Source organism: Ranitomeya imitator, chromosome 3 (assembly GCF_032444005.1).
Source record: "Ranitomeya imitator isolate aRanImi1 chromosome 3, aRanImi1.pri, whole genome shotgun sequence".
NCBI classification, from domain to species: Eukaryota; Metazoa; Chordata; class Amphibia; order Anura; family Dendrobatidae; genus Ranitomeya; species Ranitomeya imitator.
The window spans coordinates 136,855,123-136,880,990 of NC_091284.1; the positions used below are offsets into that span (position 1 = coordinate 136,855,123).

The following is a 25,868-nucleotide window of genomic DNA, read 5'->3' on the forward strand; positions in this document are numbered from 1 at the left end:
TTGATACATTGGACTCGGATCACAGTGATGCCAAATACGTGTATATTTTATTTTTTTAACCCTTTAGTGATCTGCGAGATAAGAGACTAGCATCCTCCCCCCCCCCCATACAGGTGACAATTCAGCGGCTGTCGGCTGTACACTGTAGCTCAGGGGTGTCAAACTGCATTCCTTGAGGAATGAAAACGGGTCATGTTTTTAGGACTTCCTTGTACTGCACAGGTGATAATTTAATCACCTGCAGAGAATGATTCCAGCACCTTGTGCAATGCTAAGGAAATCTTAAACACGCATGGTTTGAGGCCCTCGGGGAATGCAGTTTGACACCCCTGCTGTAGCTGACAACTTGCCGCATCAGCCACGACCAGTGTTGGTATTGACTATAGTCGTATAACCCTCCAGTAATGAAATACCGGACCGACTGGCTGAGGTTATGGCTGGGCTTGTCTTTTCAGGAGCTACATTCGCATAGAAATAATTTGGGGTGATATCCTGCTGACGGGTTCCTTTAACCCCTTCCCGACCTTTGACGCATACGCTGCGTCATGAAAGTCGGTGCCATTCCGACCCATGACGCAGCATATGCGTCATGGAAAGATCGCGTCCCTGCAGATCGGGTGAAAGGGTTAACTCCCATTTCACCCGATCTGCAGGGACAGGGGGAGTTGTAGTTTAGCCCAGGGGGGGTGGCTTCGATCGCTCTGATTGGCAGTTTCACTTTCAACAGCCAATCAGAGCGATTTGTAATATTTCACCTAAAAAACTGGTGAAATATTACAATCCAGCCATGGCCAATGCTGCAATATCATCGGCCATGGCTGGAAACACTTATGTGCACCCACCCCACCGATCGCCCCCCCAGCCCTCCGATATGTGGTCCGCTCCCCTCCGTCCTGTGCTCCGCTCCCCCGTCCTCTTGTCACACCCCCGTGCTCCAATCAAACCCTCCCCGCACAGCGATCCCACCCCCGCACAGCGATCCCACCCCCGCACAGCGATCCCCCCCGCACAGCGATTTCCACCCCCCCGCACAGCGATCCCCCACTCCGTGCTCCAATCCTCCCCCCCGTGTTCCGATCCACCCCCCCGTGCTCCGACGCCCCCCCCCCCCCGTGCCCTGATCTCCATGTGCCCTGATCTCCCCCCCCCCCCCCCCCCCCCTTATACTTACCTAGCCTCCCGGGGTCCGTCCGTCTTCTTTCCTGGGCGCCGCCATCTTCCAAAATGGCGGGCGCCGAATCTGCAGATTCGTTCCAGAGTGAATTTTGATCACTGAGATAGGTTATATCTCAGTGATCAAAATAAAAAAAAATAGTAAATGACCCCCCCCCCCCCCCCTTTGTCACCCCCATAGGTAGGGACAATAAAAAAAAATAAAGATTTTTTTTTTTCACTAAGGTTGGGGTAAGAACTAGGGGTAGGGGTAGGGGTAGGGTTAGGGTTTCGGTATGTACACACGTATTCTGTTCCTCTGCGGATTTTTCCGCAGAGGATTTGATAAATCCGCAGTGCTAAACCGCTGTGGATTTACCGCAGTTTTTCTGCGCATTTCACTGCGGTTTTACAACTGCGATTTTCTATTGGAGCAGTTGTAAAACCGCTGCGGAATCCGCAGAAAGAAGTGACATGCTGCGGAATGTAAACCGCTGCGTTTCCGTGCAGTTTTTCTGCAGCATGTGTACAGCGATTTTTGTTTCCCATAGGTTTACATTGAACTGTAAACTCATGGGAAACTGCTGCAGATCCGCAGCGTTTTCCTCAGCGTGTGCACATACCTTTAGAATTAGGCTATGTGCACACGGTGCGGATTTGGCTGCGGATCCGCAGCAGTGTTCCATCAGGTTTACAGTACCATGTAAACATATGGAAAACCAAATCCGCTGTGCCCATGGTGCGGAAAATACCACGCGGGAACGCTGCGTTGTATTTTCCGCAGCATGTCAATTCTTTGTGCGGATTCCGCAGCGTTTTACACCTGTTCCTCAATAGGAATCCGCAGGTGAAATCCGCACAAAAAACACTGGAAATCCGCGGTAAATCCGCAGGTAAAACGCAGTGCCTTTTACCCGCGGATTTTTCAAAAATGGTGCTGAAAAATCTCATACGAATCCGCAACGTTGGCACATAGCCTTAGGGTTGGGTTGGAATTAGGGTTGTGGTTAGGGTTAGGGGTGTGTTGGGGTTAGGGTTGTGGTTAGGGGTGTGTTGGGGTTAGGGTTGTGATTAGGGTTATGGCTACAGTTGGGATTAGGGTTAGGGGTGTGGGGGGGTTAGGGTTGTGTTGGGGTTATGGCTACAGTTGGGATTAGCATTAGGGGTGTGGGGGGGTTAGTGTTGGAGGTAGAATTGAGGGGTTTCCACTGTTTAGGCACATCAGGGGGTCTCCAAACGCAACATGGCGCCACCATTGATTCCAGCCAATCTTGTATTCAAAAAGTCAAATGGTGCTCCCTCACTTCCGAGCCCCGACGTGTGCCCAAACAGTGGTTTACCCCCACATATGGGGTACCAGCATACTCAGGACAAACTGCGCAACAATTACTGGGGTCCAATTTCTCCTGTTACCCTTGAGAAAATAAAAAATTGCTTGCTAAAACATCATTTTTGAGGAAAGAAAAATGATTTTTTATTTTCACGGCTCTGCGTTGTAAACGTCTGTGAAGCGCTTGGGGGTTCAAAGTGCTCACCACATATCTAGATAAGTTCCTTGGGGGGTCTAGTTTCCAAAATGGGGTCACTTGTGGGGGGTTTCTACTGTTTAGCCACATCAGGGGCTCTGCAAACGCAACGTGACGCCCACAGAGCATTCCATCAAAGTCTGCATTTCAAAACGTCACTACTTCCCTTCTGAGCCCCGACGTGTGCCCAAACAGTGGTTTACCCCCACACATGGGGTATCAGCGTACTCAGGAGAAACTGGACAACAACTTTGGGGTCCAATTTCTCCTGTAACCCTTGGGAAAATAAAAAATTGCGGGCTAAAAAATCATTTTTGAGAAAAGAAATTGTTTTTTTTTTTTTCATGGCTCTGCGTTATAAACTTCTGTGAAGCACTTGAGGGTTCAAAGTGCTCACCACACATCTAGATTAGTTCCTTTGGGGGTCTAGTTTCCAAAATGGGGTCATTTGTGGGGGATCTCCAATGTTTAGGCACACAGGGGCTCTCCAAACGTGACATGGTGTCCGCTAATGATTGGAGCTAATTTTCCATTTAAAAAGCCAAATGGCGTGCCTTCCCTTCTGAGCCCTGCCGTGCGCCCAATCCGTGGTTTACCCCCACATATGGGGCATCTGCGTACTCAGGACAAACTGGACAACAACATTTGTGGTCCAATTTCTCCTATTACCATTGGCAAAATAGGAAATTCCAGGCTAAAAAATCATTTTTGAGAAAAGAAAAATTATTTTTTATTTTCATGGCTCTGCGTTATAATCTTCTGTGAAGCACCTGGGGGTTTAAAGTGCTCAGTATGCATCTAGATAAGTTCCTTGGGGGGTCTAGTTTCCAAAATGGGGTCACTTGTGGGGGAGCTCCAATGTTTAGGCACACAGGGGCTCTCCAAACGCGACATGGTGTCGCTAACAATTGGAGCTAATTTTCCATTCAAAAAGTCAAAAGGCACGCCTTCCCTTCCGAGCCCTGCCGTGTGACCAAACAGTGGTTTACCCCCACATATGAGGTATCGCCGTACTCGGGAGAAATTGCTCAACAAATTTTAGGATCCATTTTATCCTATTGCCCATGTGAAAATGAAAAAATTGAGGCGAAAAGAAATTTTTTGTGAAAATAAAGTACTTTTTCATTTTACGGATCAATTTGTGAAGCACCTGAGGGTTTAAAGTGCTCACTAGGCATCTAGATAAGTTCCTTGGGGGGTCCAGTTTCCAAAATGGGGTCACTTGTGGGGGAGCTCCAATGTTTAGGCACACAGGGTCTCTCCAAACGCGACATGGTGTCTGCTAAAGAGTGCAGCCAATTTTTCATTCAAAAAGTCAAATGGCGCTCCTTCCCTTCAAAGCCCTGCCGTGCGCCCAAACAGTGGTTTACCCCCACATATGAGGTATCAGCGTACTCAGGACAAATTGGCAACAACTTTCGTTGTTCAGTTTCTCCTTTTACCATTGGGAAAATAAAAAAATTGTTGCTGAAATATCATTTTTGTGACTAAAAAGTTAAATGTTCATTTTTTTCCTTCCATGTTGCTTCTGCTGCTGTGAAGCACCTGAAGGGTTAATATACTTCTTGAATGTGGTTTAGTGCACCTTGAGGGGTGCAGTTTTTAGAATGGTGTCACTTTTGGGTATTTTCAGCCATATAGACCCCTCAAACTGACTTCAAATGTGAGGTGGTCCCAAAAAAAATGGTTTTGTAAATTCCATTGTAAAAATGAGAAATCGCTGGTCAAATTTTAACCCTTATAACTTCCTAGCAAAAAAAAATTTTGTTTCCAAAATTGTGCTGATGTAAAGTATATATGTGGGAAATGTTATTTATTAACTATTTTGTGTCACATAACTCTCTGGTTTAACAGAATAAAAATTCAAAATGTGAAAATTGCGAAATTTTCAAAATTTTCGCCAAATTTCCGTTTTTATCACAAATAAACACAGAATTTATTGACCTAAATTTACCACTAACATGAAGCCCAATATGTCACAAAAAAACAATCTCAGAATCGCTAGGATCCATTGAAGCGTTCCTGAGTTATTACCTCATGAAGGGACACTGGTCAGAATTGCAAAAAACGTCAAGGACTTTAAGGTCAAAATAGGCTGGGTCATGAAGGGGTTAATAAATTGCATTTTTTTTTAAAAACTGAAAATATTCTGAATATATGGCTGCTATGGTGATATAGTCTATGTGGTGGCAAATAGGTCTTAGAATCTACCATTGCCACTACTGCTATTCTTTTATCCGATAATATAGGTGACCATACACACAGCAGAACTCACCGATATTATTGGGAGTGTCCAGCCACCTCTGGGGCATCCCGATTCTTCTCCATTAGCAGATTTCTGAGAAAGAAGGATCTGAGGAGTCTAGGAGAAGCTCATTCTGCACGCTCCATCAAACAATGGGGGAGCTGTTCATGGGGGCAGGATATAATTGCCTGATAATCTGTATGAGGTGCATGGCTGCCCTATGGCCCCCTTACTGTGTATGAAGTAAGAGGACCATTGTGCTGTGTTTTCTCATTTTGATGGTGTTGCAGGTCACAGACTGATCTTCGCATCTATCTGACATGTACATTATTACATGGACATAGTCTGGCCTCAATTCTCAACCTGTTCACACACGTCATTGCTATTGCTGATTAGTCTGAGCTTTTATAGCCTTTATTATTTGTCTCCAGTGTAAATTGTCATTGATAGTGAGGCCACTTTTGTGAAATTGTTTTGCCACAAATGCTTGTAATTGGTGACGTGCACCCAGTAATCACTCATTACCACAGAAGTGCTACATTTACAGTAGCTGCCTTCTCGGTTATATATTTTTTCCAAACATTAAATGCCTTGTATTCGTACATGACTACAATGTGTATAGAGATGAGCCAATCCGATTAGTTTTCTTTTTCAGAGCTGTTCTGGAATAATAGCTGTGATGTGATTGGCTGCTCTCTGCTCCTGCTATGGTTCTGCTATCAGTTTTGTCATATTACGGTACTTGTTCCTTCATACAATACTACCAGAGCTGCAATAAAGTGTAGACACTGTTGTCAGGAGAAAAATATGACCAGGCTTTATTTCCCTAGTTTTTACTTGTACAAAGGCCTTTAAATCTGCTAATTGATCATCTAGAGAATGTGATTATTCCAGGTATTCATATTGGTGCATGTTCTGTGCATCATCTTCTGTTCTGCATCCTACAAATAGATTGTGAAATATATTCCTGTTCATGGCTGGAGTCCATCACTGAGTACCGAGGCCCTGGTCTATGTTACATTATCACCAGAACCATTCATTGCAGCCCTGACACGAGGTGTTAATGCTGTAATATCATGTCATTCATCATTTTGGTGATAAACTGCTGCTACTGCGAGATGGCTCAGCCATTCTGTATTAGTCACGCTACACTTTGGTTTTCTGGATGTATTTCCTTATGATTTTTGTGTTTTTAATTTCCATAGGATGAAGGGAGCATAAATGAAATAGCAATTACACATCATGTTAAGGAAGGACACGAGAAAGCTGACCCCTCACAGTTTGAGCTTCTCAAGGTACTTGGACAAGGCTCATTTGGAAAGGTGAGTGTGAAGTTTCATCCATACATATGTTTTATAATGGCATTCATGGGCCACATCAAAGCTACTTTTTAGCAGTCTGGCATCTCCAAATAGATTTTATTATGAATCCATTAAATTCAAAGTGCATATAAAGTGTAAGTGTCTTTAATTAGTTTATAATAAGCAGCAATATTTCATCTGTTTGACGATACTTGACTTCGAAAATGTGACATCGCTGTTGCTCTACCCTGGAGTCCAGCGGTGATTTTAGGGAACCTGCAACCTGATTGAATGAAGCAAAGCCTGACTGCACCATTGTAGCCAGGTATGAAAAGTCGGCCGGGTGCCATAGGGATGGATCTGATTAGTCCGCTGCAGTCCCAAGCTACTTCTCCCCACCTCGGCCCAGTGGATTGGTGGGTTTCTCTCATCTGTGGACACAGAGCGGTCAGTCACCTGGAGTGGTGCTGGGAGAAGCTGGCTGAGGACCGGGCCGGACTACTTGGATCTCCTTATGGTCCCTATTTGGATTTGCAAACTGAACTTTGTAAAATGTCACAGCATTGCAGAGATGGCCATTGCTGGCCGACGTCATCCTGCAGCCCAGCACGGCTCGGGCTCATGTAGCCTGTGGTTGGGGCCGCATGAATGTTGTGACAGACCCCTGACCGTTTGTGCACACGGTCTACCATTCTGCTCCACTTATGGTCAAATAAAGCTATATGGTGAGGGCAAGTCAGCTATGGTCCACATGTCATTACCTTAAATAATGTATTTTCTGCATAGCAGTCTATGAGCAAGCAGCCAGTGATGGGAAATTAGAGATGTTCTCTAATGTGACCATCACCAGGAACCAAGTATAGCGCTAGACAACAATAATCACTGTCTATAGTTCAGCAATGCAATGCACATCATAACCTCAGGATGGCTCCGGAGACGGGTGCAGCTTCTGCCTATTTTCTGATTCCCAATCCCACGAGAAGAAGTGTCTTTAGAAAGAAAGAGGTGGGATTAATATAAATACCTCTGCCAAACGTTTGCATTTTTGCGTTTTATTCCTAACTTTGCCTTGTTCAGAGTCCTTGTTTTTCTGAACGTTGCTGGCTGCTCAATGAGTTCACTGATGATCCGTCAGCTCCTCCTGCCCGGAGAGTCTGTACACCAACATATCTGCTATTAGTCCCTACAGAGAGCACGGACTTCCCCGCACCGTGATCGGCTGGTCTTAGCAGTGGATGGGACCAGGATTTGTTCATTTTGAGATTCTCCATAGGATGAAACATTTTGCATGTTCTTACCTCTACCAATACAGGGGGTCCCATGGTCACCTACCTCTTTTACATCAGTTTCCCTTAGTAGTTCATGTAGGTAGGTGCTATATAATCAACCTCGAGCTTGTTCAGTGTGCCGTGTATTCCCAGAAAATTACAGTAATAGTTGTGAACATGCACAGAACAAATTGCCACTGCAAGAAATAATCAGCTATGATATCACATCTAAAGGAAATCTATTAAGGTGAGTGTGACCTGTCTGGTATGCCCGTGTCTACCCATCACCACAGGAAGCGGGACTGAAATGGACCTTATTTCTGAAATAAGTGTAGATTTTGGCACATAGAATAAAATAAGTCTAAGTACTGAGCAGCTGCTCCCCTAAGGGCCGCCGTTTCAGCCTTGTAATATTGGAAAATGAATCCTTTCACTTTTCTATTTACTTTTAATAACCGCAGAATCCAATCTTTTATTACAGGTATTTCTTGTGCGGAAAATCTCAGGATCTGATGCTGGGCAACTATATGCAATGAAAGTATTAAAAAAAGCCACACTTAAAGGTAAGTCAAATATTGGATCTTTTTTATTGCTCTGCTCCTGGTGTTTAGCAGGTGCGTTGTATGGTTTCCTCCAGCCTTACTTATATTTCACAAGCACTGCGTTATCTGGAGCCCAAATATGTAGAATAAGAACTGAGCAATCTGCCTATAATAAATGGAGCAGGTGGAGTGATTGGATCCGATACAAAATCTTTCATTGCCCTACTGATGCATCATCCTGAGCTGCCATATATGAGGCATCATCCTGAGCTGCCATATATGAGGCATCATCCTGAGCTGCCACGTGTGAGGCATCATCCTGAGCTGCCACATATGACGCATCATCCTGAGCTGCAGTGTATGAGGCATCTTCCTGAGCTGCCACGTGTGAGGCATCATCCTGAGCTGCCACGTGTGAGGCATCATCCTGAGCTGCCACGTGTGAGGCATCATCCTGAGCTGCCACGTGTGAGGCATCATCCTGAGCTGCCACGTGTGAGGCATCATCCTGAGCTGCCACGTGTGAGGCATCATCCTGAGCTGCCACGTGTGAGGCATCATCCTGAGCTGCCACGTGTGAGGCATCATCCTGAGCTGCCACGTGTGAGGCATCATCCTGAGCTGCCACGTGTGAGGCATCATCCTGAGCTGCCACGTGTGAGGCATCATCCTGAGCTGCCACGTGTGAGGCATCATCCTGAGCTGCCACGTGTGAGGCATCATCCTGAGCTGCCACGTGTGAGGCATCATCCTGAGCTATTACTTAACCGGGATTTCTGCAGCCTGAGAAACGCCTGCCTTGTAATTGATCGCTGTCATAACAACTAGGGGACGCCACTACAGGTATGGTGCCACATAGCAGCTGCTGATAATGCCCATTGGGAGTGCCCACTGGCCACATTTTCCCAGTAATATCTCAGCTTTACCCCACACTTGTGCATTTGCCATCACACGTGGGCATGAGTTTTTGCTGTGTGACCCCTACTCTGAGGGACAGAAGCCCCACACCATAAGGCTCTCTGATATAGAGTGAAGTGTGACATTAGTGCCCAGATATCGGTGTTACATGTTCGGAAATCCTACATATCACTTGACTGTGCTGGGTTCCCATTGCGTTATGGGACCGCGTTTAACGGACAGCGTTGCACGGCGAAATTAACGCCGTGCAACGCGTCCGTTAACGCGCCCATTGAAGGCAATGGGAACGCGCTTCACTAGCGCGTGCCATGTTCGGCACGCGCTAGCGACGCGCCGGTGATTCCTGGCGCGCCGCGGACGCTGCTTGCAGCGTCCGAGGCGCGCCCGCGGTCTGATCCCCGCTCTCGTAGATCGGGGATCTGCGAGAGCGGGGACGTTACCGCGACCCCGACCGCAGCCCCATAGAAAACATTGCGTTAGTGCAATCCGTTTAGCGCTAGCGGATTGCGCTAACGCAATGTGACCCTTTGGGTGGCACCTCATATGTCATGATCCGCAGGAGAGTCTCCAAAATATCTTACCGCTTCTGATTTTTTTTTTTTGGCCCATGAATCATATTGCGAACAGTGTTTGGTTTGACAGAATCGGCCATCACAATTGGGTGTAATCCTGTGTGTTGCACTTGCAGTGCATCATTTCCGTGTTATCTGCCTTTAAAGGGGTTGTCCAGTTTTTTTGCATTGTGGGTGGAAGCTGCAAATGTTACAAAATAAGAAACCAAAAAAACCTTACACACCTGCACCATGTACTCACCTCTTCAACCCCCTGCTGATCCAGGCCACTAATCGACTGCTAGGTGATGGGGAAACAATGTGAGTGCTGGAGGCTTGTAGAAAAGCGAGGGAGGGACCCCCAAAGCATCTGTGCTGGATCACAGGGGAATTTAAGAGGTATCACTGTCTTATAATAACTATAAATAGATATACGGCACTCGGGATATCGTGCTCAAGTAAGAGTTCCACTCTGTATCAATGAATCTATGAAGTACTCAAAAAATCAGGAAAAACATACATTTTATTTAAAGGGAGCGATGAGCAAACGTGGTGTTATCTGAGCATGTTCGTGGCTAACAAAGTATCTTCTGTGTGCTCGAAAAATATGAATCCCTGCAGCTGCATGTCTCGTGGCTGTTACAACTGCAACACATGCAGGGATTGCCTGTTTGTCATACATGTAGTTGCGGGGACTCTAACATATTTTTTGGGCACGCCAAAGACAGGTAGCACACAAGCATGCTCAGATAACACCTTATCTGAGCATTTTCACTCATCACGATTTGTAAGGTAATCCCAAAATACTGTGTGTGACACAAGAACAGAGACACAATGTAAGTATCTGTGCAATCGTATATTTGTTTATGCGAGAATATGTATAGATGGAGAGATAAATACATAAAAGGGAATACAAAAGGTAAGTACCAAAACAAATAAAAATTACAATCTTAAATTGATGGACACAATAACCTATCAGAAGGAGAAATGCATGACAGAATAGTGCCAATAACTTCATAGATTCATTGTCTTTTAATAACATTTGTGCTTTGTTTTTGGGTTTGTGTTTTTATACTAGCACACAACCAACCAACTCTAAAGGCAAGTGATGAGGCTGTTTCTCCATGCACTGTAACAGGGAGATGGCCTTACACAGTAGTGAGTAGGTGGGGGGCCCGCAGCTCCAATTCCGGGAAGTCCTGCTGAAACGAATATAAATGGTTGCAGAAAAGCACACCACAAATACAGATCAATGACACACGGCTGAAATCTGAGTGTCTGTCACCACTTCATGCTGCCCCCAGAGACCACGGCATAAATGTGCCAACCGCTTCCCTTTAAAGTTCTAATGGAAATTTCATCCATGAATGATAATGAATAGTCAATATGCTGTGTTGCCTGGACAGCAATAATGGATTGCGCATAGATAACGAGAAGTCAGAAATTGCTGCTTAGTTGACAGATTAGCAATAACTCCATCATTGATTATCATAAGGTGCTACCACCCTTCCTTTTTTTGCCGTCAGTCGCAATCTGTTGGCTCGACTGATCCATCGCATATTGTGAAGAACTGATGCGACGGATCCGTTTTTTTTTTTTTTGCCTGATCAGACTAGCTGATCCGATTAATTGGATCCTAAAAAAATCTAAGCATGCTCACTTTAAAAAAAAAAACAGATTCCGTCCCCGGATCCCGTCATTTGACAGAACCGGCACCATAGGCTTCCATTCTAGCAAACGTCGGACGGAGACCAAAAAAAATTACTTTGTCGGATCCGGCGAACAATGGATGAAACGTGAGGCAATCCGTCACTAATACAAGTCTGAGGGGAAAAAAAGATCCGGCGACATCAGTCGCTGGATACGTTTTTTTTTTTTTTTTTCAAAATTTGACGGATTGCGACTGACAGCAAAGAATTGGTGTGAGAGGCCTTATCCGTCTAAGCATTAAAATATATTTTTATGGTTTCATCCTCTTCAATGCTGTACATTGACTCTGTGCACACTTACATCCAAAGAAAATAAAAGGAGACCACACTTCCACGTTTCAGTGTACAATATGCAGTGGGACATGAAAGTGCTGTGTCCTCTCCTTTAACTGATGGTTGTCGCTGGATGACAAGCCACTGTGAAACATGCAACTGCTAATCCCTGTTGGTCATGGCGTGCTGCTCATAATTTTCTGTATTCATCTGTTCACACCTATGGCTTTGCTTTTTTTTTTCTCCATGGTTACTGCTTGGCAAGATTAGTTTTCGCCGTTACCACAAAATTCCCTTTATTAGATCTCTCTGACTTTAAAGGGGTATTCCCATCTTCAGGATCCTATCCCAATATGTAGTAGGTGTAATATTAGCAAATACCTCGAATTAGAAATGTATAGTTCTTCTGATTCACTGTGTCTTTTCTCATGTGCAGGCATTGCAGTAGCTTGGGTATCCATGGTTACGACCACTAGCAACAAGCCACCTATAACTATTTGAGTTGTCGAAGCCATGGATACCTAAATTACTACAATGTTTGTCAGCAAGAAAAGCTGGGCAGACTGCTACTCCTGCCATCAGCGGATGAAGGACCCGCCTAGACACACAGGGCAGAATACGATCTATAGGATCACGAGATGGCATGAAGGATTTCTGGCTGCACTAATATGGTTGGTATCAAACTTTAAAGTGATATTGTGTGTGTTTGTTTCTCACCCCACAGTTCGCGATCGTGTTAGAACAAAAATGGAGCGTGATATTTTAGTGGAAGTTAATCATCCGTTTATTGTCAAATTGCACTATGGTGAGTAATAGATTTCTGACTGCTGATAGAATGGCACCAGCTGCTCGCATGTGCCATCAGGCGCTCACGTAATGCCTCTGCTTCTTGTTAGCAGTCACACGCTGTGCAAATGTCTAAATATGTCAGGAAGCATTGGCCCACAGGAGCAGGTTCTGTCTGTACGAGGACTACCCCAGCGACACGTTTCTTTTCGCCTTTGTCTCTCGCATTAGTGCCTTTGATCTCCTCTTTGATTCTGCACGGTTCCCTCTTCAATGTGCTGTCTGTTCTGAAAGCGTAAAGTAGTACAGCTTATTTGCCTTCACATCGCTATAATTACGGTTTCATGCAGATGGTACTTTGCATAAAATATAATTTACGTTTCTCGTATTGTTTGTTTGCAAACTTGAAAGGAAATGCATGACAATAACACAAAGAAAAGAAGATGTTAGGTATGTGGAAATAAGACGTTTTACCATGTATTATCTAGAGGACCTGTCTATAGTAAGTACAAATAATTCAGGAGCAGCTTTTCTAAGACCGTTCCATTGTGCAGCCCCTCTTATTCCTCCTGGAGAGGTATGAATAAACTGCCAACGGGGTGTGTCCATGTACATTCCGTATACTGAGAGGGCTGCGCAGGGACTGAGCTGCTAAAAAAGATATTCCGACTTCTAAAGTATCGCAACTTAAATGATTTAAAGAATAATAATGTAATATTACATGTCGTTTTGATGATACTTGCTCTTTTAAGCATAGCCTGTAAAAAGCAAAAAAAAAAACAACAATTGTTTTAATGATTTCTAATCTCTTGTTCCAGCTTTCCAAACAGAAGGCAAACTATACCTAATTCTGGATTTTCTCAGGGGTGGGGATTTGTTTACACGCTTATCCAAAGAGGTGGGTTTTTTTGTTTCTTAATAATCCTTTTCTTTGGTCAAGCAGTTTACAATACAATGAATGGTAAATGGTTTGTCCCTTATTTAACATTAAAATGATTCACAACTCGCTAATATACTTGTGATCAGATGAACCGCAAAGAAGCTCTCCTTGCCGGGCCTGGCCCCTCCAATTCTTCTGCTTTAGGTTCGATTCAAAAGAGCCGGTCTCTAGTTCTGTTAATGAAGGGGTCTGGCTGACCAGCTCTTTTCTTATAATAATAATCTTTATTTTTATATAGAGCTAACATATTACGCAGCGCTTTGCATACTTTAGATTGTGCGCCCCTTCGGTGAAAGTGATGATAAAGTCCCTATCAGTATGTCTTTGGAATGTGGGAGGAAACCGGAGTACCCGGAGGAAACCCACGCAAACACTAGGAAAACATACAAACTCCTTTCAGATGATGTCTTTGGTTATAACTGAGCGAGCCTCTGCATCAACCATAACCGAGAAGGGGACTGGCTTCAAGATGGCCAGCCCCCTTCACACACTGCACTAATGACATGTTGATGCAGAAAACTTTTTTTTTTTTGTATTGAATTGTGGATAATAGCGGAGCTGTTGGTGCCAGCGATGATATCTTTTGCTCGTGGCACATTGCTTGATACAGTTAAAATAGTGAAAATGTCTAATTTAAAGCACAACTAACGTTTTTTTGTTTTTTTTTTGTTTTTTTAATTCACAACCCTTTGAAATGTTTTTTTTTTTTTGGGGGGGGGGGAGGGCCTTGTACTCGGTGGAAAAAAAAGCAAGGAAAAAGTGGCGTCTAAATGCTTGGGTATCACAGATCATGCTATCCTGGCTTTCTCTAGGCCCTGTAAAAAAGGTGTGGAAAAAGTTAATTAAGAGTAAAATAAAAAAAAGCAAATCATTAAAAATACATAAATTTATTTATTTGGTGAAAGATTGAATCGAAAATAAATAAAATTCACCCTTAGGCTATGTGCACACGTCAGGATTTCTTGCAGAAATTTTCCTGACAAAAACCGGACATTTCTGCCAGAAATCCGCATGTGTTTTTACCGCGATTTTGACGTGTTTTTGGTGCATTTTTTGTGCGTTTTTTTCCCAAATGCATAGAATTGCGGGAAAAATGCAGAAAATCTGCAAAAATAATGAACATGCTCATTTTTTTTACCACGATGCGTTTTTTTCGCGGAAAAAAACGCATCCATGTGCACAAAACATGCAGAATGCATTCTAAATGATAGAATGCATAATGTATGTGGTTTTAATGAGTTTTTAGCATGAAAAAAACTATACGTGTGCACATAGCCTTACAATGTGTCAGTCTGAGAGAAGTCATCCAAAACCCTTTGGTCTTTGAAGGGATCCACAAGATGATATATCTACAGAATAAGTCATTAATTACTAATAGTACGTGGTGCACGTATAGCGGCAGACAGTGGTGATGTGTCCATTTGGTACAGAAACCAGTGGGGAAGCGGCAATCTGACTGAATTTTTAGGGCAGCTTTTTTCTTTTCCTGGATTTAGTAACTGCTTCCCTCCTAAATGATAGACCGTAAGACAGAAGAGATGATAAAAAGCCTTTGTGCTTATTCCGACTATTAGAGTGAGTTTTATAGTTACGATCAGGGTAAATGATGGATATTAATTGTTTGCTTATTTCGGCTGATAGGTAATGTTCACTGAAGAAGATGTGAAATACTACCTGGCAGAATTGGCACTTGCATTAGACCATCTTCATACTCTTGGTATAATATATCGGGACCTTAAGCCAGAAAAGTAAGTTCTTTGTACTTATGACTTGACACATCCTTATATGTCTGGAGCGCTAAAGAACCATACAATGCCACTTTTCCTTATGTCTGTAATTGAATTTGTCGTATCCAGTTGTTCTCTGATGATCAAGCTTCACTGTAGCTTTGTAATGAATCTTGGGTCTGGACTGAAGCCTGGTGACCCACTCTTGTATGGTATCGGAAGGCTGCCCTATATGATTATATTATGTAGTTGACTGACTTACAAAGCAAGTGGGCTTCATTCATAAAAATGATTATTTGTTTTCCTTGTAAATCAAAACCTCAATTTTGACAATTTTTTTTTTTCTAGTATATTGCTTGATGAGGAAGGTCACATCAAGTTAACAGGTACGGATGAATACATTTTACAGTAAAGATCTGGTTTGGTGCCATTTTAAAGCATAAATTATTAAATTAATCTTTTAGGACTTACTGTAAAGTCATGTTAGAATAGCTGTATGATATATTTTTTAGCACAAAATCCACCCACCTAGCATGATTGACAGCTCCTCCATACTTCTGCTGCTGAAATCTCACACTGCTCAGTACAAGCTGCAGCTGTCAGTATTCTCCTGTCTTCTGCTGTAGTCATAAAATGCTCTTAAAGAGGATATTGGATCCCTAACTTCAAGTATGAGTGTAAAGCCCCTTTAATGCTTATTACGTTGTTACGTTTCTAGTAGATTTTCATTGACACAATAGTGAAAAAACGGTTTTTGAAGTTTTATTCTCAAGTGCATTGAGGCTGGCGCATTACTTCTCAAAGTGCTTTGTACTGATATCTTTGTTAGGGGTCATATATCCTCCTAAGGGGAGAGTCAGACGGCCTTATAAAGGATAGCCATGCTCGGAATGGCTGTCAGCATTCCTGACCCGAGTGTGATGGCTGCATAGGAATACAGGCTGTCCTGCTTCTGTCGGGAGGGCAGATGGCCAGTCCGAGAATTACATTGCGATCCTCGTCCGAGTTATACGACCGTCTGTCTCCACTGAAGATCAGGATGTACGGCCATTCTGACATGGAATACCGTCCTTGTCAAGTGTAAAATAGCTAATCTATGTAGTTTGTTTAGTGAAATTTGACAAATCCACATTAAAGAGATTAGCTATAAAAACAAAAATAGGGCCCGCACACCTTTAGTATTAAATGAATGCTCTGGTACTAATAAATAATATACTAATATACACATACACGATGCATCCGCACACTTCGACTAATGAATACATGAGCTCCAAAGGTGCGATATAGCTGGAAATACTAAAAATGCAACGTACTTGGCTTTTTTTTTTTTTTTTTTATGAAAGCGCGCCTAAGCCATCCAACCACGTCTAGGTGTACCTTTTTTATATGGATGGTACCTAAGCGCTATATATTCTACCTCCCCATGTGCCAATCCAGCCTCATGTAATCGGGGGGGCTGGTTTGGCACATGGAGAAATGTGACTGAGCAGAAAAAGCTAACGAAGTATATTGCGTTTTTAACGTTTACAGCAATATTGCACTATTGGAGTTCATGTATTCATTAGTCGCAGTGTGCTGGTGCATCGTATATGTGGGCACTTTAAAGGGGCTGTCCAGTACTTTTATATTGGTGGTCTAGCCTTATGATCCATTGCAGAGCGGGACATTACCTCTGTCAGCTGTGTAGTGTTCGCAGTGTGGTACTGCAGATCCACCCCGTTCACTCTAATAGGGGCTGATGTGCAGTGCCTGGGCGCAGGCTATGTGCATGTATGCACGGCTTACAGGTATCGCACATGCTTCCTGGCTTGCATCTGCCCATACAATGTCATTAGTAGCACTCACCGCCTCCTATGAAAGTGAACAGGAACAGAGAACCCTTTTATGTGTCAACCACAGAATGGGAAATTCTAGCTGGGCATGAGACTTAGCCAGTTCTTAAGGTATAGGCTCTACTGTAAGGTGAGCTAGGGATGGATAATGGCGTCTTTATTTTACCTTCTGTTCATGGTGTGATGGGCCCTCCATTAGGGTCAGACTCTGACATCCTCTTTCTGTTGGGTCTTTGTTTTTGGAAGGTGGGGTCTAATTTAATGACATATTCTTTCTATATTTATGGCCTGGTCTGTAAGGGAGGCAAGGCTACAAGCAAATACGAAATACGTTTATACTGCAAAAATGGCCTTGTTTCCTAGCAGACTATTGATTGTACTTACCGAATGTCACCTTTTATTTTTCAACTGCAAATGTGAGCCCATTTTTGTAGGTACATCTGTGTCTGTCTTATTAGATTTCGGTCTCAGTAAAGAGTCTATTGACCATGAGAAGAAGGCATACTCTTTCTGCGGGACAGTGGAGTACATGGCTCCAGAGGTTGTAAACAGACGAGGCCATACACAGAGTGCCGACTGGTGGTCTTTTGGTGTTCTCATGGTAGGTGTCTTCATTCAGAATGCTTTCTTCATAGTATGTTTACATCTTTTCACCTATTCTGCACTGGTTTTGGCAGTACCGTATATAGTGTTTTTATTATCATGTCCTTTTTCAGTCGGTCATGTAAAAATCCTTGACCTCTGATGAGAGAATGTACTTTGTGCAATACTTGAGTTTGTGGCCATATTTCAGTCGAGGGATAATGAATTAATACCATCTTTTGCATCATTTATAACAGGAAAAGCCTAGTCTCTTTCTTCACTGCAGCATTCAGTTCAGTGTCCTAAGCCTCATAGACATAATGTTGACGGATCATCTAATCTAGATTTGTAGAACCATTAAAAAAAAATCATAAATTGAGTCAGTCACCCCCCCCCAAAATGCATTTTAAATGGCCTCTATAAGAAGCAAACTAGCAGTGCCCCCATTACTGGTGCAGTGCCTGAGAAAATAACCTTTAATTCCTATGTAATGTAGGTGGCTTTGGTGCACCCTTAGTGTGGCCTAATGTTTGGTGTGCCGTTTCACCTCCTCATTTGCATATTAAGGCGCTTGCCCCACTTGTGATTGACAGTGAGCACTTCGTGCATGCTGCCGCCATGTGTGCAGCCACACTCGCAGTGGCCAGTGATATTTTCCCTGCCTTTTTTCTTTTTTTTTTCCTTTTGATGCTGCTCACCACCCTTTCTTGCCATTTTATGGTAACAAGCTGCATCAGAGAAAGTGACAGGGAGAAAAACGCACCCTACAGCTGTGTGCACACATGCCAGCAACATCCAAACAGTTCTCGCTCTGGGAAGCAAGCACTGCCAATCAGAAGCATGGATAGGGTCGCAGCATGCAAGTGAGGAGGTGTAACCGTGCACCAAATTCTTGGCCACACCAAGGGTGTCCAATCCCTACTTACACATGAAACGGTTATTTTCTCAGGTACTGTACCAGCAACAGGCACCCTGCTAGCATGGTTGTTATAGGGGCCAAGTCCCGCAGCACTGTGCAACTCATGTAAAATGCATCTTGGGGGTTTTCTGAGACTTGGAAATCCCTTTACATTTGTAAACCACATACGGTAGGTGTTATGACGCGGTGTTTGGAGCAAGCACTGTGCTTACATTGGGTTTGCAATGAGACAATGATTAACGGTCTGAGGAGCGCAGGAAAGAGACAGACGAGAGATGGGGTTAAACCACCACGCGTTTCGACAGAGGATCAGTCTTCATCAGGTGGATGTTTACGTTGGGTTTGCGGCTTCTAGGTCAGTGGTTTAATAGCTCTCCACGTTTTCTGCCTGCAATATGTTACCTACAGATGGCATTAACAGTACGTGGGGAAATGAACCTAAATCCTGTAGCATACATGCAGGCTGCAGCCATCTGCTTAGAAGGGTCTGCACAACTTGCCAGATTTTTCTTCACTTTCCAACATTGGTTTGCCTTTAGTATTTAGTAATTTCCTACGGAAAATGCATGAAATACCGAGGCTGTGCTGTGCTTACATTTCTTGAGTATTCTAAATTAATTTTTATTCTTAGTTGCCCTCACTTTCCATTTTTTGATAAAATTGGGACATTCTCCTGTGAAGCAACCATCCAAGTTCTTAAAATGTGAACTAAAGCAAATCCAAAATGCAAAAAAAAATGAAAATCCTTTAAAATGACCGTGCCTCTCATGTGATTCCTGGAGAGCACTATGCGTGGCTCCGATCTCAGGACCTGTGGATGATTTTGTCTGGGCATCCTCCCCTTGCAGCTTTATGCTCAGTGTGTACTGCCCTCTGTCCACATCTGTCCGTGTCAGATCAGGCAGGACGTTTTACAGAACTTGCCGAACTGGAATTGGTGAGAATATTCTGGCAAATTAATGGACATTTTTTCATGAGTGAACTTTAAAATCTTTCCCAGTACTAGTTATTAGAAGCGATAACATCTAAGTCTGGGCTTCCACGTCATTAAATGGGGAACACATCTTGTGTGTATGACGGCAGCTGGACCGTTCTTCATGGCTGCTAGAGGGAAGGATCGGCACATTCTCACCGACCCTACACCTTTAATTCCTCCCCATACTCATGCATGCTCCTTTTGCAGAGTGTGCATTTGTTCTCCATGGGAAGAGAATAGCTGCTGCCAGTCCCGATTTGGTATGTTACATTTCTACATGCCTGATCCTCCTTTCTGCTGCCATCTATCAGTGAATATTCTGGACATCCCCTATACCCATCTGTGTGGGCATCCTTATATTGTACGCTGCCTCTTCCTCCATGGAGCTGGGTATTGAGCACAGTTTAGATAAATGGCTCTGTTATATGCAGTATAGCTCACCACATCCATCATGTGGCCAAGACGACACATTAGCCATTCCATGAAAATTTCATTAATGGGCTATAATTTACATCTTGATTAATACATGTAGTAATTACAACGATGCTCATCGGTTAGCTTCCATCATATGCCCGTGTGGTGTTCCTCATCCTTGATAAATACTACTGGTTTATTGTCCTAAAGATCTTGCATCTAAATTATAGTCATGCCCAAATGTATCTAATTCATGTGACCCTTTGCGGACAATTGTTCCTTTGTTTCCATCGCTGCGTTCTGTGCTAGCCGCCTGCACCTCCTTATCTTTCTCTCCCAGAAGATATAAAAATAACCCCAGTAATGTACCGGGAGCAGCTACTGATTAGACCGGAGCCTCCGCATGGAGTAGATTTAGTGCGCTGTCAGATGGGGGCTCGGAAAGTGTCCTACCCTAATGCATTGTGGAGGGAAAGTGTTTTTCCACTGCTGGATGAAGACTTTTCAGCCTTTCCAATACAAGCAATGTCATCGTCTAATGCCTTAATGCCTTTTGTCTACGTGTTTTGCCCACAGTTTGAGATGCTTACGGGTACCTTGCCGTTTCAAGGAAAGGACAGAAAAGAAACTATGACCATGATTCTGAAGTGAGTAGTCGTACATGGGCCTGGCGTTAATGTAATCTGTATGTGGGGGCTACGTTAGTATTAATGTACTGGGTGACTGATGCTGTAATCCTGCGCATTCCTAGCAAATGAGTGGGCTATTGGTTGTGCTCGTCAAGTGGCCCACCCTCCATGTCGGTGAGCGGATAAAGGACATCTTGATGCACTGGTTTGCTGTAGAAATCATATTTCTGCTGTTGGAATCCTCTGTGTGAACCGGAGCAGGTTTAGGAAAATGGGAGAGCTGCAAAGTGGAATCCGAATGTGACAATTGCCTCTTGGGGGGGACCAGAGGGGCCGACAGCTGACACCGGTAGCATTCTGCTGGCTTGTTGGCAGTAATGGGCACATGATTATTCCCCAGTCTGATCTTCATTTAATAAGCCTAGTGCACATCACATTCGACATCTATATTTTCATAGGCCCCTATTCACCAGACGGAGGTCCGGCAAGTATGCATCTCGTTAAGATGGTCCTCGTCACTGCCTTGGCATCTGATGTAAGGAGTTACAGGGTCTCTGTCAGCATAGAATCACTGATAAAATGAAGTACCGCCGCGAGGCAGGGCCAATCGTTTACATACAACTTCCCACCTGCTTGTTTTTCCTCAATTTCCATCTGCTTCTTTTTTTTTTTTTTTTGATTGACCGCTCTCTCTTCATAGAACGGCAGATAGATGGAAAACCATCAGGTGGAAAGTTGTATTTGAATGAAGGGGCGCGCTGTGAAGCCCCGGGCCCCTGCACTTGGTTTGCACAGTCATTCCTTTCTGACAGAGCCCCTTTAAAGTCGGCCGGCTACCCAGGGTTGTAATGTTATTTGCCTGCAGATAAACCCTATAGCTGCAGGTAAATGGCATTTTTGGTGATCTCCTGAATATAAAGCCAAGTGTTTATTGGTGAAAAATGTTGGGGACAATAGATTCCCAGGAGGGGGTGATTCATGCGGTACTATTCTCCTGCTTCTGCGCACCGTGTATTCTGCTGTATAGGAAGCTCTGCAGCATGTGTTTCCCATACAGAGAGCCAACGGCGTATACTGTGCAGTACGAGGAGCCATTATATCCATACTCGTATGCCATGTAAGAAGCGTTCCCGGAAGCAGACAATTCTTGGTTAGTAACTTAATTTGTGCCCCCCATAGCAGAGAAAGGACTAACTTCTTCTAGGTCCCAGCAACCAGGAGTGGGGTTACAGAAGACGGCCTGGCACTACTGGTGCCCTCTGCTTTTACATACCTTTCATAGAAATGAATGGGAGTCACCGAAACATCCATGGAGGTGCGGCAGCAGCATAGCTCACTCATTATTCAGTATCTGTTACTCCATTTCAGTTTTACAGAAGTTCTGCAAAATGGCGCGGCTGCACTGAATTTTTTTTTTCTCTCCTTGCAAACCCGCCTATGGTTGGGACCTTTAAAAGCAGTAATTCCCATCTCTGCCATAAAAGGCATAGATGGAAATAGCCATTTAATGACCCCTGTAGCCGGCCTCTTACAGGCTTTTGTCTACTGCTGCACAGAAAACAATGATATTGCTTTTTAGGAGGTTTTCCACTATTATATTGATGACTGGACATTGTGTGAACCTTTCCTGCATCTAATTCTATAATGTCTAGGGTGGGAATACCCATCTTTACGTGACAGGATTTCTCTTCTGGTTGACGTGCGCTATGGCCAAGTCCTTAACATTGTTACGTCACTGACAAAACTCCTGACTTTTCTTCCTTTACCTTCACAAGTCTTGTTAACTGTGATTTGTCTGATTATCCAGGGCCAAGCTTGGGATGCCTCAGTTCCTTACTCCAGAAGCTCAGTCTCTCCTTCGTATGCTTTTTAAGAGAAACCCCACCAACAGATTAGGTGAGTGATTGTATTTAATAAGGATCCCTGGGATCTCTTGCTTGTGTAAATGTTTTCCAGGTGGGCTAAATTCACATGTCCCGTAATCATCAGAACGGATCTAGCAGCAATCAAAGTGCAAAAAAGTTGTGCAGACATACCGTAACTTTTTTTTTATGTCCCCCTGAAAAAAATTAATTTCAACTAGATCTTTTTTTTTTTTTCTTTACGCATTGAAGTCTATGTAAAATGGGTCCTTTAAATAGCCATGTGTCGCTATCCCTTATGAAAAGGAACCGTTTTTTCCTTACTGGAGGTGGACGACTTAATATTTAACATTTGCTACTGGACGTGGGAGCTGTCAAGTAATCATCTATGTGAAACTGATCCAGTCAGCAAAAAACAGATGCTTTTCAAATGGGAGAGAAATGGATCCGTTTTCCATAAACATAAATGCTATAAAAATGGATCCAGTTGAATTTTTTTTTTTTTTCAGGTGGTTAAAGTTGTTTGCACAACTTTTTTGTGAACATATTGCTCCACTCTCCGTTCTAACTGATGATTACTGGACTTCCTTGGTCGCCTTACGTGAACTTCTTTTTTTCGTACTGATAATTCATTTTGTTGTGTAGTCATTTTATCCTTTTGCACCCAAAGGACTGGTTATCTTTTGTTCATTCTACTTACATATCTGATATAATCAAGCTGAGTTACTTGGAGCCACAAAGCTCAAAACTGAACTATTCTACTATTTGCAGTTGACAACTGGACGCCGCCTCTGATTTTTTACCTGTGTCTCATACAGCGGCCAGGCAGGACAGGAACTCTAGAATAGTGATGTATCCCTTAGGCTACATGCATACGTAGAGTAAATGGATTCAGCCATTTCTGCACCTATTCTGTGTGTCTCGGCAGGGAAAACTTGCATTATTGATGCATTTTCTGACTGCTTTGATTGAGGTCAATTGTGAAAAACGCCCAGAGAATTGACCTGCAGCAGATCATTTTCTGCATCAAATCTTCAAGTCAAAAATACTCAACATGTGCTGACACTTCCGGTTTCTCATTCACTTTGCTGTCATCCGGATTGCTTCATGTTTTACTAGCAAATCTACATGGCAAAAACGCACCAAGTCTGCAACGTGTGCCCAGGCCCTTACAATGTCTTCTCACAACACGATCATTTCACCTCCCACTTCTCATTGTACAGGAGCCGGACCTGACGGCGTTGAGGAAATTAAAAGGCATCCTTTCTTTGCGACAATTGATTGGAACGTAAGTGCAGTGATATTAAGGAAAATGTAGGATATTTCCGAATGTGTGCAGATGACAGTCTTGGTATTTTACATTGCTTTTCTTCTCGTCTGGCAGCCTACATAAATAACTGATTTTTTTTCTTTTGTAGAAATTGTATAGAAGAGAAATCCAGCCTCCATTCAAGCCAGCCACAGGTGGTCCTGAAGACACATTTTATTTTGATCCAGAGTTCACTGCAAAAACACCCAAAGGTAAGAGGCTTTTCTCCAGTTTTCATTCTGTAATCGGTAGGGATTTAGTATATTCGTGACTGCTTAGAGAAGGGTTTGGATTGATGGTAAGAGACGGTCTGAGCGATGTGTTATATTTACTGTATTCTCCGGCTGCTTCTCTGGAAATAATGAGGCCCTGAAAAGGTCAGGAAGCTTTCTCCGATTGCAGTCTCATCGTTCGGTACCTATAGGGCCATGTTCCCACCTGTGGACGTGGTTTGGGTTCTAACCTGTTTTACATAGATGCCTGTTCCAAATATGCCAATTGCTCTGTTTATTGCATTTTCTTATCTTTTATGACTTTTTGGTTTGGGCTTGAAGCAGTGTTTTTGTTGCGAATTTTACATGCTTTTTTCTTTCAGGCTCCCCATACAAGGGGAAATGCACACAGAAAACCCCCGCACAGTTCCACGGAGTTTTTATATTTGCAGTGAGAATAGAATCACATTCACTTTCCCTTATCTGATAAAGGGGTTGTCCGCTTTTTTTTATATTGATCCATATCTGTGAAGGTGCAACACCCAGCCATTTCCTGTGCCAAAACTGCACAACATATCTGTCAACTCTACTGGGGCAGCGGCCGGGTACTGCACATCGCCCCCTATTCGAATGAATGGGAGCAGAGCTGTAGGACCTGTCTGCAACCACGATACAGTTGTCAGAGCTGTGCTGTTCTGCTGCACTACTGACATCAGGCCGCTACTGGCAGCAGAAACTGCTGATCTATGGCGGTTCCGGTGTCACATCCCCACTGACAGGAGATTGGTGATTTATCCCGGAGAGAAGTCATCAGCATGGAATTGGTGGACAACTCCAAGATATGCAGTGTTTGTACAATGTGGCAACATGGCCTACTAGTCCAAAAATGTGACCATGCTTTAACGCATAGTGTTTGTAATTGGAGTCTGACAATTGTACATCTTGTGCTGCGTGTAATCCCGTTTAAGGCTGTGTTCACACTTTGCAGTCATGTTGCATTTTCTGCTTCGATTTTCCAAAATTGCAGAAAAAAGTGTGAACACAGTCTAATGGCTTTGTAGGGTTTTTTTTTTTTAGCACATTGTTCTAATAAAGATTACAATATGATGGGCTGTTTGTATTGCCCATATAATTCTGTAGCCTGTTCTGTTACACCTCTGTGTTGAGCTGCTCCTCTGCTATTCCTATTAGAAATGTATTCTGGTACCAGTCAAGTGTATGTACGCTGTGTGCGCGTGCAAAAACTAGAAAACCAAAAACAGACCCCTAAAAATTAACTTTGTCCGAAGTGGGGGTCCCCCCGTATGTACTGTTTTTACTGATGAAGATGTCTGAATAAAGAAAATTATTTTTTTTAAGAAAAGGACTCCAGTGCCGGAAAAATCCTTTGTTTCTATAAGTGACTGTGACATGGCTGCCTCACCTTGGTACAATCTCTAAGGGACACAGTGAACTAACTATCCTGAGGCAGTTTAGTCAAAACCATGTCCAGCTGTCAATTTGCCAAAACAGGTCAGTCTTTTTACACAAGATATTGCTCCGGAGTATCTCATTCCCACTGGTCCAATCCCCAGGAAAAAAAATTGTACATATACAAAAATATCAGTACTTAAGGAGTAGCCCTTCTATCTCAATAATTCAGAGCCATAATCCCCCTGTCCAAATCCAGACAGATTATCCATCAATGATGCACAATATAAGTGGGGAAAAAGTGACATTTACCATTAGTAGTCCGGACACCTTTCCATATGCATCATTCAGGGGGTTCATCAGGGGACCGGCGGGAGACATCATTCTCTCTCCATATGGCCAGACAATGTGCTGTGTGCATGCAGAAACGCAATGTGTGAACATAGCCTTATAGTTCAGGTCATTAGACACACCAGTGTGTATGGTGTTTTTTTTCCCAATATTAAAGTACTTTAAAAAAAAAAAAAAAAACTAAATAAATTTTTACATGCTTTTATCCGAGGATGCATCTCACAGTGATATCGAGCAAATAATTGTAATATCAACTCACTGGCTCCAAGCAGAGATTTTAATAATAAGGCACAGTTGAATCCCAAGGTATTTTAGAAATGTGACATAACTCTTCATTAAGTGGTGATTAAGCTGTAGTTCAATAAAACCAGAAATCCCTTTAAAGGGAACCAACCTGAAAAGATAACTTTTAGCATTTTTGTCTCTTCCTATTA

General features: G+C 43.3%; 1 protein-coding gene across 3 annotated transcripts in view; it reads left to right on the forward strand.

The window, feature by feature from the left end:
- The window catches only part of RPS6KA3 (ribosomal protein S6 kinase A3), a 197,835-nt gene that overhangs the window by 144,935 nt on the left and 27,032 nt on the right, over positions 1–25,868 (forward strand). For 2 of the 3 annotated variants that reach the window (XM_069761490.1, XM_069761491.1), the window contains 11 exons: positions 6,129–6,245; positions 7,974–8,055; positions 12,210–12,290; positions 13,090–13,169; positions 14,853–14,959; positions 15,287–15,324; positions 17,229–17,371; positions 20,238–20,308; positions 22,098–22,186; positions 23,376–23,440; positions 23,571–23,673. In XM_069761490.1, the coding sequence (XP_069617591.1) occupies positions 6,129–6,245; positions 7,974–8,055; positions 12,210–12,290; positions 13,090–13,169; positions 14,853–14,959; positions 15,287–15,324; positions 17,229–17,371; positions 20,238–20,308; positions 22,098–22,186; positions 23,376–23,440; positions 23,571–23,673 (976 nt within the window). Of the gene's footprint in view, positions 1–5,642; positions 5,662–6,128; positions 6,246–7,973; positions 8,056–12,209; positions 12,291–13,089; positions 13,170–14,852; positions 14,960–15,286; positions 15,325–17,228; positions 17,372–20,237; positions 20,309–22,097; positions 22,187–23,375; positions 23,441–23,570; positions 23,674–25,868 lie in introns of those variants that run through there. The other variant, XM_069761492.1, reaches the window with a different exon arrangement.